Below are 14840 nucleotides of genomic sequence, written 5' to 3' on the forward strand. Positions count from 1 at the left end.
TGATCAAATGGCTGGATTAACTTACATAAATAAAATCTTTCATTACAGACGCGTCGACAGGAAAGCCGCGACAAAAACGACAACTCGAGGGAGTTTTTAATCGCTGGCTGAAAAAAGAACGATTAAAAGTTCAAAAACCCCTGAAGAGGACTACCAAGAATATCCCGTGGAGTGAACATCTGTAAATTGTGTCTCCCGAATTCATGTAAATATTTGTACTTCAGAACGTTTGCTTCTATCCCAAATAATATGCTGGGTAAAAGCGTGAGGGCAGTCAAACCATCACGGCACTGTTACATAGTGTTTTGGACGTTTGGGAATCGTACCAGAGGGAGCAACGAATGAATGGGGAAATTCGCGTGCCAGACGATTTCTGCTAGGAACCGACTGTTTGCAGAAGTCCGGGTACTGGGTTTGAACTTTCCCGCACCCGGGTGCGGATTTCCTGCGGAGATTTCTGCATCTGTACTTACTGGGATAGCGAAAGTTGTAACCAGGGCAAAACTGAACATTTGGACAACAGGAACAGCGGTTCCAAAATATGTTAGTGACCACACCTGGTAGCGTTGAACCTGAAGTGTTTGAGGATGCAGAATTTGGGGTATCCTTGAGGAGTTTGTATATAATTCCAAAAGAGATGAGTGTGACGAACAATTTTCAAACGGGATGGAGAAGCACGAGGACCTAAAAACTCAAAAGATGAACGTATTTGATAAAAGTTCGTTCTAGAGAGAGCGAAGAGTCTTTGAGTGGTGTCGTTGAGATGCGCAAAGTGACCATTTCGCTTAGAGCCTGATGGTCATCGTGGGGAGAACAAATGGATCTATGAACAGAACCAGCCAAAAATGCACCTGAAAAATCCTCATCAAGGACGGTTAAACGAAGGTTAATGTGTACAGGGCGGACGCTTGGACGAGAAATAGTAGAGGATTGGAATTCACCCAGTCACGAAGAGGCTGGGCCTTGTAGTGGTCTGGCTACCCAATAAGTTAGTTTACCAGGAATGTGTGGCCAAGAAATAAAAATATTAACGCCAAGTTGGGTATACAGTAGGATGGAACAGACTCACTAACAATTGCTCTCTTTAAAATAGTTCGTCGTTGGCCAAGGTCAGCGAATAAACAATAATCCAGTTATGTTTGTCCAGAGGTGTTCTTCTGGACAGTCCCACCTATAATAGATTCCGAGGATGGTCTGAGATGTTTTGATACCAGAGTTATTACATGAGACTCGCGAATGACCGCTGCAAGCGCGAGCGAAATCAGGAGAGTACAAGTGTGCGCTTCTGTAGTTTTTCGTATTCAAACAAAAAAACGATTATGCAGTTGACGAAATACGTAGTGTTATAATGGGAGCAAAATAAAAGTACCTTGTAGTGATGGTTTATGTGCCGCGACCCACTGAGCCATTCTGGAGGAGGGGGCTTTTGATAATTCAAGAGTCTCATGCCACGTTGATCAACGGCTGGAAACCGGACGAGTTGTTGTGACTTGTTGAACGGTCGTGCGACTCTGTCTCGGTCCTTGGCCCCCTGCTGTGCCACTATGGTATATCAAAAGGCACGGTAGCTTCAGACAGCCATTTATTGAGACAACGGAGGATTATTACAACTGTATTTATACGATAATCACAGATTGTTTCGCAAGGTCGTGCCAGAATCTCCGTGAGGGGGCGAGAAGCGTGGAGCTAAAGACGATCGATGCAGATTGACGGGCGTTCTGACCAATCAGGGCATGAGTTCGTTTGGTCCGTAAGCCGCACATGACATCCGTCCAATTGACCTGCCCGTCGGTTATTACTGATGACTGGTCTCCGGATGCTACATGGTTTCTTGGCCCTCTTGGTTGGAGGTTGAAACATGTGCGGCGACTAGTTATGTAAAAATTAAAATGCGCCTGAATTTCCCGCCGAACACCAATGCTTTGCAGTCATGACTGCAGCCAACCCTGCAGCTGTTTGATCCAAAATCCCTAGTCGTCCTTATGTTTGGGTGTGGGCTCCCTTGCAGTGTACACGCCCACGTAAAACCATGAATTTCACTCACACAACCAAGCTCGTGCTACACCGGCCGTTGTGTAGAGTCATCAGCCAGGTAGCCTTACTTGCTGTACACAACGGGGCGGGGTAAGTCGACTCATGCACAAGCCAAGCTGGAGCAAATGATTGGCTGGTCCGAATCACGTGATCCATACCCTAACATATGACTACTCCATAGGAGGCCTGGCTGCTTAGAAGGGGTTTGCACCAACAGCCTATCGTGGCTCGATGGCCAAGTGGGATAAGCTTCTGCGCGGTGGCCTGCGCAGCACTGCTGATGCTCCCCTTTCTCCTTCATGTACTTTTTCTTTCCGTCTGCCCGCTTTATTGATAACTCTCCTTGCAGGCCCGTCAGTTAGGACTGATTACTCCGTTTGTACTGCATCGGTTTTTCAAGCAACACCTGCGTATTGTCCGGGGCTGACATCCTCGGTTATCTGAAAATAAGTATCCAAACCTCAACGTCCAGTCTATCTGGCTGCGCTGAATTTTCGCACTCTAAAGCAAGCAGGATAACAAGTTGCTATTGCTCTCACACTAGACTCGTTTGGCGTTGATATGTAACATGCCTCAGAAACACAAATTCAAGGTGCAATTACATTGGTTGAGCTGACCGCCCCGTCAATCTTCACTCGTTTTCGGATACGCAACTCTGGTGATCCAGAGGGTGCTGCGGCAGGATGTGTAATTGTTAAGATCGTCCTAAGTCCCTGGGCCGAAAGACCCTCGCTTGACTTGGTACCCGTTGATAGTGGCCTCTGTGCGGTTCGTCTGGAAACGTCTATGAAGGAGTCTCAGACGGGAAGTTGTTCGCTGTTTCTTTATCGTGCCTGCTTACGCCCCAACCGACTGTAGCTCTGACATTATCAAGGAAAAGTTTTACGACGCCTTGATTGCTCCGTTTCAGCGACCCAAAAGCTCAAATGTCGCTGTTGAGACCTGAATGCACAAGTTGGCTCAGCGCATCTGAGACCTAATCAGGTGGTCGACATGGATGTGCTTACTGCCGACTGTTTTTACGCAGTTTTAACTTCGGAAACAGTCGGAGTCATTTGGCCACATGGTGTTCTCCAACAGCTTGATGGCGACAAATTCAAGTTGATCGCATTGTCGTCAGTTACCGATGGCTCTGATGAGTAACTTACTGCCGCTCGTTTTAGAATACATTCGTGGATTTAAGCCGCACGCTCGTCCGGAGTCGCTTCTCTCTTCGTCTTTCTGGACCGTGTAAGCTGCGAAGAAATTGCCTGGCAACCGAGAGTCTGACAGATCCGGATTTTAGGCGAATTTACCGGAATCGTTTTATGGAGTCGCTTCCAACTGCTCCACCTGCTCCTCGAACACCTGCCGGACCGTACGGTGTCGGATATAAGAGCCACTGGGAAGGGATGTCCAAACGCTGCTCGAAGCCGGAACGTGTGTTTTCCGGATAACCCGGCCACCCCCGTCCAAGCATTGGATCTCTGATAGGACCGTGCCTTTGCTGGAGACTCGGCGACTGATTCCACCTGGCCGCCACCACAACCTTACCCGGCGCATCATCCGACGCCAGGTGAAAATGAGTGTCCGCGCAGACCGAGAAGCTTGGTGAACCCGAAAGGCTGAAGAAATGGAAGATGCAAAGAATACTGGAAACGTGCGCAAACTGCTCCACTTGATTCCTTCGACTGGTCCTCGGAAACTCCTTGTCAGCGAAATAACCAGGGGCCAAAATGGCTCCCTGATATGCAGCAAATTAGAACGTTTGGATTGCTGGGCACAGTACTTCGAGTAGCAATTCAGCTCGCCATATGCTACTTCCAATCTCGAAACCTGGCCTTCAACAGAAAGGTCGACCGTAAATATGGAGCCACCTTCAGTCTCAGAAGTGTCCGAAGGTATTCTCTACTCAGGTGTCATCGTTCTGCTGGTCCTGACGGCTTTTCACCTGCTCTTTTCAAGGATGGCGGGGGATTCCCCAGCCCATGGTGCTGGTCCTGACGACTTTTCACCTGCTCTTTTCAAGGATGGCGGTGGATTCCTCAGCCAATGGCTGTCTAGCCTATTTGGGTTTATCTGGGAGAAGGAGACCGTCCCAGACACGCGAAGCCTTGACTCGTGAGAACCAAGCGGGATTTCGACCGGGTAGGGGCTGCGTTGACCACATCTTCACACTCCGTCAGGTTTTAGAGCAACGCCACATGTACAGACGACTCACGATGCTGGTATTCCTTGACTTCAAGGGTGCGTTTGATTTTGTTGATTGATCAGTGCTGCTAACCACTTCTTCAGCGGGGTATGCCACAGAATTTCGTTAAGGTGATGCAGCCCCCATATTGACATACTGTAAAAGGTGATGAAGAGTTTTGATGTTGTTGGTGCGATCTGTCTTTCACGACGGGGTCCAGTTGACCTCCCTGCGTTGCTGGAGACATTGCAAGAAACGGTGGCTGACTGGTGTCAGTGGCGTTTGGGCTGTCAGTTTCTTTCCAGAATGTTTCAGTGAGTGTTTGGAGGTGTAGGTACCTCAGAGTGTTTGAGAAAAGCCAGCATCGGTTCCGTTTTTCACCCACACTTTTCTCCTGTTTTCATTCATAGACTTCAAATATAATTAGATGAACTTCGTGATTGTACGGCAGTGAAGAGTTAGTGTCAACATTGATGTTGGTGTCTCTGAGTACGATGATGTTGATGATGATGATTTGGTTCTATGATGCTGAAATGCAGAGGAACACTGGTTCGAAGTCGACCGTTTTCATCGCCATACTAAGTGTCACCGGATAACTTGCTACTAAATCAGCCTTCTCCCGTCGGCTGTTTTCTCCGAAAATGCGTGCTTTAATTTTTTCACCGCGATAGGGAACGCGCAAGTTTTTCGGTATCAGATGTATCGAGTTCGTTTGAATCCATCGATATAACGTTCAGCCGTTTTATTGCTCTTCGCATATCCACCGCGTCGACACATACTTTAAGCCCGACTCGCTTGAATTGGATCACCCGAGCGTGTTCACGTGTGTTCATCCATAACTCTTTCTATGCGTTTGTGTGCTTTCGCCTACTTTGCTCGTTTCTATGCTACGACCTAGCACTCATCTGTAACGTGTCTGTTTATCGAATCAGATTCTCACTTAAGTCGCCCATATCCCGCTCCTGTTTGAGTTACACGTTGCTACCGCACTGAGTCTTGACTTGCAACTCGTGTCCACATATGCGGTACCGTAAATCGTTCGACTATTTTCTTTGACCCTATGAATGCGAACTGCAGTATGTTATCTATTCTGTGACATTTCGTTCTACAAATGTACCATAGAATAGATGTAATGCACTACTCATAAAGTTGCTGAAAACTCTTCGACAGCCCACGATCGGTTTCGACCTTCTTGAGGCTCATCAGATGGGCGATCCCCGAGCTCCCGTGGACCTTATTTCCTACTTGAACTCAAATTGCCTAAGAACATAAGCGAAAGATTCAGTTATGTTCCAGGTGAGTCCCCCATCAAAACCAAATTGGTATGCAAACGAACGTATTTCGCTAGTACTACAGAATGTTATGCACTTCTTGGTTTTGGTATTTTGGCCCAGCTGGCTGCGCATAACTCCACTCTCTTCTCTGTGGACGTTACGTCTTTTTGTAAAGTGTTTCATTTTGGAGGTATCTTCCTCTAACCATTTTGATGAACGGTACTGTTTGTGTGTAGAGCTGTCACTCACCTCTGCATTTATCCTCATCCTTTTTCAGAAGCCGTCAGATGGAAACCACTTTTGAGTACTCCTTTTTGGTATAATATGGCGTACGCCTGTCTCTGGACAAATAATTTGTGAACCATTTGTCGGGCGCTGTGCTGATGAGGTATGTTGTGTATGCTCACCATTTTTCCATCGTCGCTTGTTGCATTCTTCAATGTTATGTACAACTCAACTAATTAGATGTTAATTTGTTGCCTCTGCTCCATGTGATTCGTATGGATCGTAGGCTGAACGGAGGTTGATTAGTACGTTAGTACGTTCGCGCTCTAACCACTGAGCCATCTCGCCCTTATTTCAGTTGGGCAAGGTTTAGATGATTGCAACTGCGAAACCGTCAATCATTCCGGTGATTATCAATACCAGACCTTTATGTAATCTCAGACACAGCCACCCCTCCCATCTTCCTCGCTTTTACCGCCAGTGACGGTGCCTGAAACTCCACACAAACGTGATTGTTCACAATACATACCCCGTAGAATGCATGGACTACCACTTCAGTGAAATGTTCTTTTGTGTGCCGCGTTATCCTCTGTTTCGGCACAGAATATGGCATCAATTAGTCCTTTTCTGATCCCTCAACCCCCTCCCTGAATAACTACCACGTAAGTGTTCCCCAATAATAAAGTCATTTTTGTGTAGAATGCAACGTCAACGGTAGAACCCTGTTACTCAATCATGGATATGTGAGAAGATTTTCATTTTGAATCTGGTAGAGCCAGCTTGAATTGAACAACGCTAGGACTACTTCTCCCATCTTCATCCACGTCATCGTTAAATTTATAGCCTGCGGAATAGGGCTGATACAGTAGCTACATCAACAGAAACAATTTCTTTAGCGACTTGGTTATTCCTCTCACTTCGCGCACGACATTTCGCTGTATACAGAAAGGGCGAAATGGAGTGATTATGTTTTAAACAAGGCTACATTCTGTGGTCAGACTGCAGTCGATTTGGTATGAAGGTCGTCAGTACTTACAGATAGGAATAGTGGTCGGTTGCGGGGTTCAAGGTGGTGTTTCACTGTGCCTTCTGGATTAGTTTAACGGGAAATCGTACGTAACCAGTCACGACGACGAGCACGCTACAACTCCCTGGCTGGACTATCCAACTAGGGCTCTTCCGTCGTTTCGCCGCAGGTTTGTGCTCAGCAGGGGTTCAATAGGAATGCTGGGTCATTCCTACTGATAGTGTCCCACTGCGTCATACTGCTCAAGTTTGCCAGCTTAACTTCTGATTTAGGGTACAGACACGTTATCTTTGACCGTTCCCTTCATTTTGCACTGTTTTTGACTTCCCTCTTCTTAATTCACAAGGGCATTGTTTTTCATGACTATATGATATTTGGCGTCAACATTCCTTGCTCATGTTTTTCTCACGACTATGGTGATAGCGGCACTCAAGCCTTAGTTGTGCTCAACGGAAGAGTAACAGCAAACGGTGGGAGTTAGGAACGTCCAAATGTATGGCATTGTGTTCACGAGAAAGATAGCAAAATACTGTTTTACTGGAGCTTATCGTCCATATGCGAAATAGTAAAAGAAGATGTGGATGTTGCAAATAAAATCGGGCATATCCGCGTCGTTTTAGGCAATCATAAATTACGCGATCTCGAAGGAAGAAAATCTCTATGTAAATACGTTTTCCGATTCACCCAATGAAAGTTTCCTGTATGTTTATGGTTTGGATAATGGTACCTAGGAAGCTCTATGATCATTGCATAAAATACCCAATGTTCATGCGTAGCAGTAGCTCTATGTCGTACACTTCTACGTTCGATTTTTGGTTGCGTTCGCTTGCGGACAAACTAGTGGGTTTCAAACTGTGAGACCGCCGGCGTTGTCTTGACAATGACCAATACCCAACCAGCAGGTTTTCCAGGTCAAGTTTTCAGGTATGGATACCATCTATGCTTCACTCACTGAGAAACTCACAGGCCTATGGCTAATTTTGCCGTTTATTCGTTCGGTGTCATTGGAACTTTTGTGAAATTTTATGCTTTTGTTTTTTTCAGTAGGAGTGTCGTGAGTCTGTTTTACCTCTGTTGTCTTTTTTCCTTTCCTTTGCTTTTGCCCGGCCTCGACTTACGGTAGGTCTATCAGTCTCAAGTAGTCAAATGACCGAGTTTCATGAGCCGAGTGAACTTGTTGCAAAGACCATGAAAAAGTTGTACACCACACCTTAAACCAATTAACCAGTTTCATGCAGCGTTGGATCTCACTTCGAAGTTCAATAAGGCAGGACTGCTATTGAGCCTGTAAGAATCCGAAAGAAGTGGTCCTGAATAAGTGGTCGACGTTTGTTTACTGCGGTGGTGGCGCACATTTCACCTTTTGATGTTCATACAAATCCATTCGTTATTAGCCTCATCACATTTGACAGTTTGTTTCAGAATATGCCGCAGAAATTTGTTCCATATACCTCTTATTACCCTGACGGTTGTCGTTGACTGTTGTTTTCTCGTGGTTTTGGTTATACGGCCCTGTCCTTGTTTACTTGTGTTTCTCCAAATGTTCGAATATGGGAAACTGGCAATTTATTCTCATTACTTTGGTTCCTAGATCTCGTTTGGTGAAAAATTTGACTCTTGCTTCACTGTCTTTCTTGGGCCTCCTCGTGGTCATCCGGACTGTGCTCTGGAGCAGAGGCAGCCTCAGTCACAGTTTTCTTGAATCCCCCACGCAGTCTATCCCAGTCTCGAAGCACAACATCAACCTTGTCGTGTACAACCGCGTTCCAAAAACTGGAGGCACTTCTTTGGTACATCTTATCTATCATCTGTGCAAACGCAACAATGTTGGCATCACAATGGTGAATATCAGCTGGAATGGAGTATACCTTAATCGGTTCAACCAACTGCAGCTGGTACATAACATGTCTAACCGACGCTATGCACGCCCTTTGTTATTGCACGGGCATTTTGTGTTCTTGGACTTCGCTCAGCTCGGGTCCACGTTACAACCCACTTACCTGAACATGATTCGAGACCCGTTAGAAAGACTGGTGTCACATTACTACTTTTTGCGTTTTGGTGACGACTTCCGACCGAATGTGATTAGAAAACGAATGAAGCATTCAGATCGTCAGCAAACCTTTGATGATTGCGTTGTTAATGGTGGGTTAGACTGTCAACCAAAGGATCTATGGGTACAGGTGAGTTGACTCTTGTGGTAAACGTGTATTGCATGCAACTTTTTTCACTACAGCTCATGTATAACGATAAGTGCACAACGGTAAAGTTTTCCATACTGCATACAAAACCCAAGTTAAGGCATATGCAATCACCCATCCATTTGCTTTTCTGATGTCTCTTGCATGTTCGTTTTATCACCTTATGTTCCACTAACCGCAGTTCTGACGTAAGATTTGTCCGGCGACTTACGGTAGGTCTATCAGTCTCAAGTGGTCAAATGAGCGAGTTTCATGAGTCGAGTGGACTTGTTGCAAAGACCATGAAAAAGTTGTACACCACACCTTAAACCAATTAACCAGTTTCATGCAGCGTTGGATCTCACTTCGAAGTTCAATAAGGCAGGACTGCTATTGAGCCTGTAAGAATCCGAAAGAAGTGGTCCTGAATAAGTGGTCGACGTTTGTTTACTGCGGTGGTGGCGCACATTTCGCCTTTTGATGTTCATACAAATCCATTCGTTATTAGCCTCATCACATTTGACAGTTTGTTTCAGAATATGCCGCAGAAATTTGTTCCATATACCTCTTATTACCCTGACGGTTGTCGTTGACTGTTGTTTTCTCGTGGTTTTGGTTATACGGCCCTGTCCTTGTTTACTTGTGTTTCTCCAAATGTTCGAATATGAGAAACTGGCAATTTATTCTCATTACTTTGGTTCCTAGATCTCGTTTGGTGAAAAATTTGACTCTTGCTTCACTGTCTTTCTTGGGCCTCCTCGTGGTCATCCGGACTGTGCTCTGGAGCAGAGGCAGCCTCAGTCACAGTTTTCTTGAATCCCCCACGCAGTCTATCCCAGTCTCGAAGCACAACATCAACCTTGTCGTGTACAACCGCGTTCCAAAAACTGGAGGCACTTCTTTGGTACATCTTATCTATCATCTGTGCAAACGCAACAATATTGGCATCACAATGGTGAATATTAGCTGGAATGGAGTATACCTTAATCGGTTCAACCAACTGCAGCTGGTACATAACATGTCTAACCGACGCTATGCACGCCCTTTGTTATTGCACGGGCATTTTGTGTTCTTGGACTTCGCTCAGCTCGGGTCCACGTTACAACCCACTTACCTGAACATGATTCGAGACCCGTTAGAAAGACTGGTGTCACATTACTACTTTTTGCGTTTTGGTGACGACTTCCGACCGAATGTGATTAGAAAACGAATGAAGCATTCAGATCGTCAGCAAACCTTTGATGATTGCGTTGTTAATGGTGGGTTAGACTGTCAACCAAAGGATCTATGGGTACAGGTGAGTTGACTCTTGTGGTAAACGTGTATTGCATGCAACTTTTTTCACTACAGCTCATGTATAACGATAAGTGCACAACGGTAAAGTTTTCCATACTGCATACAAAACCCAAGTTAAGGCATATGCAATCACCCATCCATTTGCTTTTCTGATGTCTCTTGCATGTTCGTTTTATCACCTTATGTTCCACTAACCGCAGTTCTGACGTAAGATTTGTCCGGACTGATTCGTTAATCAAGGAGTACTGATATTATTGTCCTTGCTGGTGATATGACCGCACGCGTCGGTCGTCTTAGCTCTATGGAATTCCATCTGAGCGGCCGATTCGGAGTAGATGTTCCTCACATGGACGACCGAGAGTTGTTCCTCCATTTATGCACAACGAACTGTTCCTGATCGGCGCGGATTTCCGGCATAAACGCCCACATTTGGTAATTTGGTGGCTGCCAAGCACAAACCAACCGTGGACGCGGTTGAACCACGTGGCCGTCAACTACCGGTGGGGAGCTAAATTGCAAGACTGCGCTTCATCTGTGGTGCAGAAATCGCTTCCGATCAAGCGATAGTAACATTACGTTCGACAATTCGCCTTGTCTAAAGCTCCTGCAAGTCATCCAGTGGTATATCAGCCCATTATACTCAGAGAATTTTCATAGCTCCTCATTGTCGATCTGGGGTTCAGATCAGCTTGTCTGACTATTCCGATATGACCAAACGACCACTATATATTATCAAACTCACTACTGTCGTCTGACGCCGGAAAATCCATGCCACCAAACCAGCACGATCGCGTGCAATCAACTTAGGCGCCAAATAGTAACGGACGAAGAGCTTCCGTATAGATTAAGAGCAAACACCATGAAGGCCATTACAACGTTAGCTTAGTAGCTATGACAAGGTACTGTTCAGTCTAATCGTTCACAGGTTGACTGAACATAGAGCGACAGATCCCTGGAAGTCAAGCTGGGCTCCGTCTTAAGGGAGGGTGATTGATGTATCCTTCGAAAGACAATGGAACAGTGACACAGTTTTCAACAGTGCTCGTCTTCCTTGATTTGAAAGCTGATTTGCTGTCTGTCGAATTCCATGACATCGTATCTTCGGAGCAAATGTTTCCCCATGGATTCTTGGTGTGCCACAATGTGTTGTGCGCCAACTTTCGTGGACGCTGGAAGGTCTGTGTTAAGTCGTCACCTGAGTTCACTACAGCAAGTGATTTTACCTTCACTACATGATCTCACTCCCTGATCTTGCTACCAATGAAAAGTGGTTCGAACCCAATCATGATTTGGTTGTTCTCACTGAGGATGAGTCAGCTTGGCAGTATTTCAGCTCTCATACTTCCCACAGGTTGACAGATTTGCACCGAAAATGGTGCCTCAGTTGAACGACTTTCGATTTTGAAACAATGGAAGCTGGAACCATCGTACAACACACAAAGTTTCCAGCTGATGTTGGTGACTAATCGTTCTCCAGCCTGATTTCTCTACCCAGGTTGACGATCCCTTGGATGTCACTAAAAAAACTGACGGGACCTGGAGAATGAGATTTTCCTGGCGAACCCCACCAGTTTTGGAGGCAGTTTGACAGCTCACTATCAGTTCTAACAGGATTGTGAATGTTGGATTGAAAGTCACTGTAAGCACTCATAGACTCTATCGTTAGACAAGTGCATATAGCAGGAAAAACCTATCCACGAAGTCGAAGACCCCAGGAAAACCGTTCTTGCTAACCGGCGGTATTCTTAATTCTTTCCGAGAGCTTGTCTGAATGCGGAGATGTGGTCATTGCAATCCCTGCTTTTCTCCCGCATGATGACACCAAGCGTAGCGTTGTTACTGGAGCTAGTATTTGTGTTGCCGCTGGGGTAAGGTTGCTCCCATGATAGTAGCAGCCGTTTTAGCCACCTTTTTTTCACAAGGCTACTATGAATAATTTAATCAGACGGAACATTGCTCATGCAATTGTTGACAGTCCCCCGGTCCCCTTCGTTGGGCTCCTCGGGTAAACGCAATACCCGAGTTTCCATCAACCTTATGTACTAATCGGACCGAATTGTACGCAATTCACACAGTGCGTCTGGTTGCAAATTAATTGGCCAGTTTGCTGAAACAAGCAATGCTAGAGACACCTGACGTGCCTCTACTGTTTAGCGGTGTTCCAGGGCAGAATGGTATGCTGGTGTAAGGAAGCGATTGCATAGATACGGAGTCTTCGGTTACAGAACGCGGACTCGTGAGTTTTAGAGACAGACGCAAAATCGAAATACCTATTTACATAAACCTTCAGGAACTCCATGTTGTCTGGCTTATTTCTGAATACCCTAGAGGATTCTCAGCATTTTGGACATCAATCAGGGAATGCAACGAAATAAAGCAATACTTTTCGACCCAATGGTCGGTTGACTATAAGTGTGATGTTCCAAAGTATAAACAGTCATTACATACGATCTTCATCGATGGTGAATATCATCACGTTAGTAATGCAGAAATCGAAACCAAAAAATTTCAAGGTCTGGCTCAAGTTGAGCGAGTCGAATGAAAGACATGAGTACAATGGTAGATGGCCAACCAAATTGTTGTTGAAAACATTCTATCTAGAGATCTGAACGCAAGATTCTTTATGTTATTTTCCCTCGAAAGGATGTCATCGTTAGAAAGGAGCGTTGCTTTCTCCGATTAGATATAGAATCGGGTCCATGATTACTTAGACAGGCAGTTAGAAAGTCTCAAAGAAAGTTGTCAGTTTCCAAGGTTTGGAAGATTTATATTCCAAAACAGAATATTCGGTAGTTTTCGACTGAGCGTGACTAAGGATGTCTCTGATTTTAAAGGTGAAGTTACATTTTCGTTTCAAAGCGAGAGTAAATTGGTGGCCTTAATAACGTGTGTCATTTTAATTGTGGTTTCTTTCTTGCTTTGTTCCTGTTTTTAAATCTGCATTCATCCAAACTCATCTTAGTAAAAGTAATGTTGTGATCTGACATGAACATCGTTTTGGGGACGAAAATCAAGAATATCTTGCAAGATCATCAAGAAATCAACCGTGGAATCGATGGTGCTTGAGAATCAGCCTCTCTCTCATCTATGTGGTTCCAAGTTTTGACACGAGCTTTACTGACGTCCAAGATTTGTGTGCCAAGTAGGCTCTGGTGAACTGATAGCGAAAAAGAGACGCGTTTGAAATTTCCGAAGACTTGGAAGTTAACCTGGTTGTGTGTAGCTGTACACACATTCACAACACGAATGACGAATAAACGTTGGTAGCTGGAACCAGCATGCAACCCACACACGGCTGGTAGCTGATGACACTACTTGGAATGCAAGTGGAATGTGCTACTAGTTCAACTTATGTCTCGTATCCTCAGGAACATTCCTCACCGAATGATGTGGGCACATTAGCTTGTTGTTGCCCCCCCCCCTTATCAGCTGGACGCTGTGATAATCCTACATAGATTCTCTAGGGAATAGTCGCTTTAATAATGATTCCATAGAATCGAGGTGACGGGGTCTATATTGTTCTCATCAGAACCAGATGTAGAGTGAGAAATATCTGTGAACGTGTCGACCGTGCCATTTTTGGCTCCTTGTGTCAGAAATACTTGAATCATAGTCCCAATATGTATAGTTATTTTATGGCCAGCGTTGTCACGAGGCTCACTCCGTTTTCCTATTAAACAGCTGTTAGTGCTTTGGTTGCCTCTGAGTGATTTTGGGATATAGGTGTACTCTGTTGCTTTTTCCATGAATAGTATGCGGTTTGCAATGAACAGCCTTCGGTTTCTTTCAGGTTCCTTTCTTCTGTGGACATGCTGCGTACTGCCGTATCCCTGGGAATCCGGAGGCCCTCGAAACAGCTAAACGCAGGGTAGCGGAAGACTATCTTCTTGTCGGTCTTACTGAGGAGTTCGATGAATTCGTAACATTATTGGAAAAACTTCTTCCTCGGTTTTTTCAAGGTTCGACAGGCTTGCTCCAGGGGGCTGATGGCTGGCATCTACGGCGAACTAAGCACAAACTTCCAATCAATGCGTCAACTCGTGCAGTGTTTCGCGATAGCCGGGTTTGGCAAATTGAACAGGCATTCTACGAATTTGTTCGTGCCGAATTTTGGACCATCCGAAACGCGTTGATTCACGGTCCACGCATAGATTTACACCAAACATCTGTACAAGTAAATCAATGGATAGAGCAGCAATTTTTCTTTCAACGGACGAGGCCAGAAAATGTTGATTGATTTTTGGCGGCCAATGTGCATTTCTCTTATTCTTACAGAAGTAATTTTTGTCAGTATTTTTTCGAACAGATCATTTTGCTTCGTGAGTTTTTTAGAGCAATAAATGACCGGTGCACAGTATTAAACGTTCGCTGTAGATTGGCATCAGTACTTGCTAGCGGCTCTAAGTTCAAATCCTTCTTGGCTGAGCCTCTGGAATTTCGCTGTTGGCATACTTTTTGCTGAAAATCTACTGTTTTTACATTTGACAACAGTGAGTCAAATAGGTAACAATCGACACATTCAATTCGATACAGTCATCCCAGTGGTTGGAAGTGCTGGAGGCTAGGACATTCACAAAGACATAAAAAGGCATACACTAACCGAAACGCCTAAAGATGCGCAGTAGTCTGTTCAT

At 45.1% G+C, this 14840-nt stretch overlaps 1 protein-coding gene across 1 annotated transcript; it reads left to right on the top strand.

Moving 5' to 3' along the window:
- Positions 1–8280: 8280 nt before the first annotated feature.
- T265_08369 (hypothetical protein) lies at positions 8281–14443 on the top strand (the record flags this gene model as incomplete). The annotated part of the gene is made up of 3 exons (XM_009174153.1): positions 8281–8913; positions 9740–10207; positions 13997–14443. The coding sequence occupies 3 exons, from the start codon at positions 8281–8283 to the stop codon at positions 14441–14443; spliced, it is 1548 nt and encodes a 515-aa protein (XP_009172417.1).
- Positions 14444–14840: the final 397 nt, after the last annotated feature.

This window comes from Opisthorchis viverrini (assembly GCF_000715545.1).
Source record: "Opisthorchis viverrini unplaced genomic scaffold opera_v5_213, whole genome shotgun sequence".
NCBI classification, from domain to species: Eukaryota; Metazoa; Platyhelminthes; class Trematoda; order Opisthorchiida; family Opisthorchiidae; genus Opisthorchis; species Opisthorchis viverrini.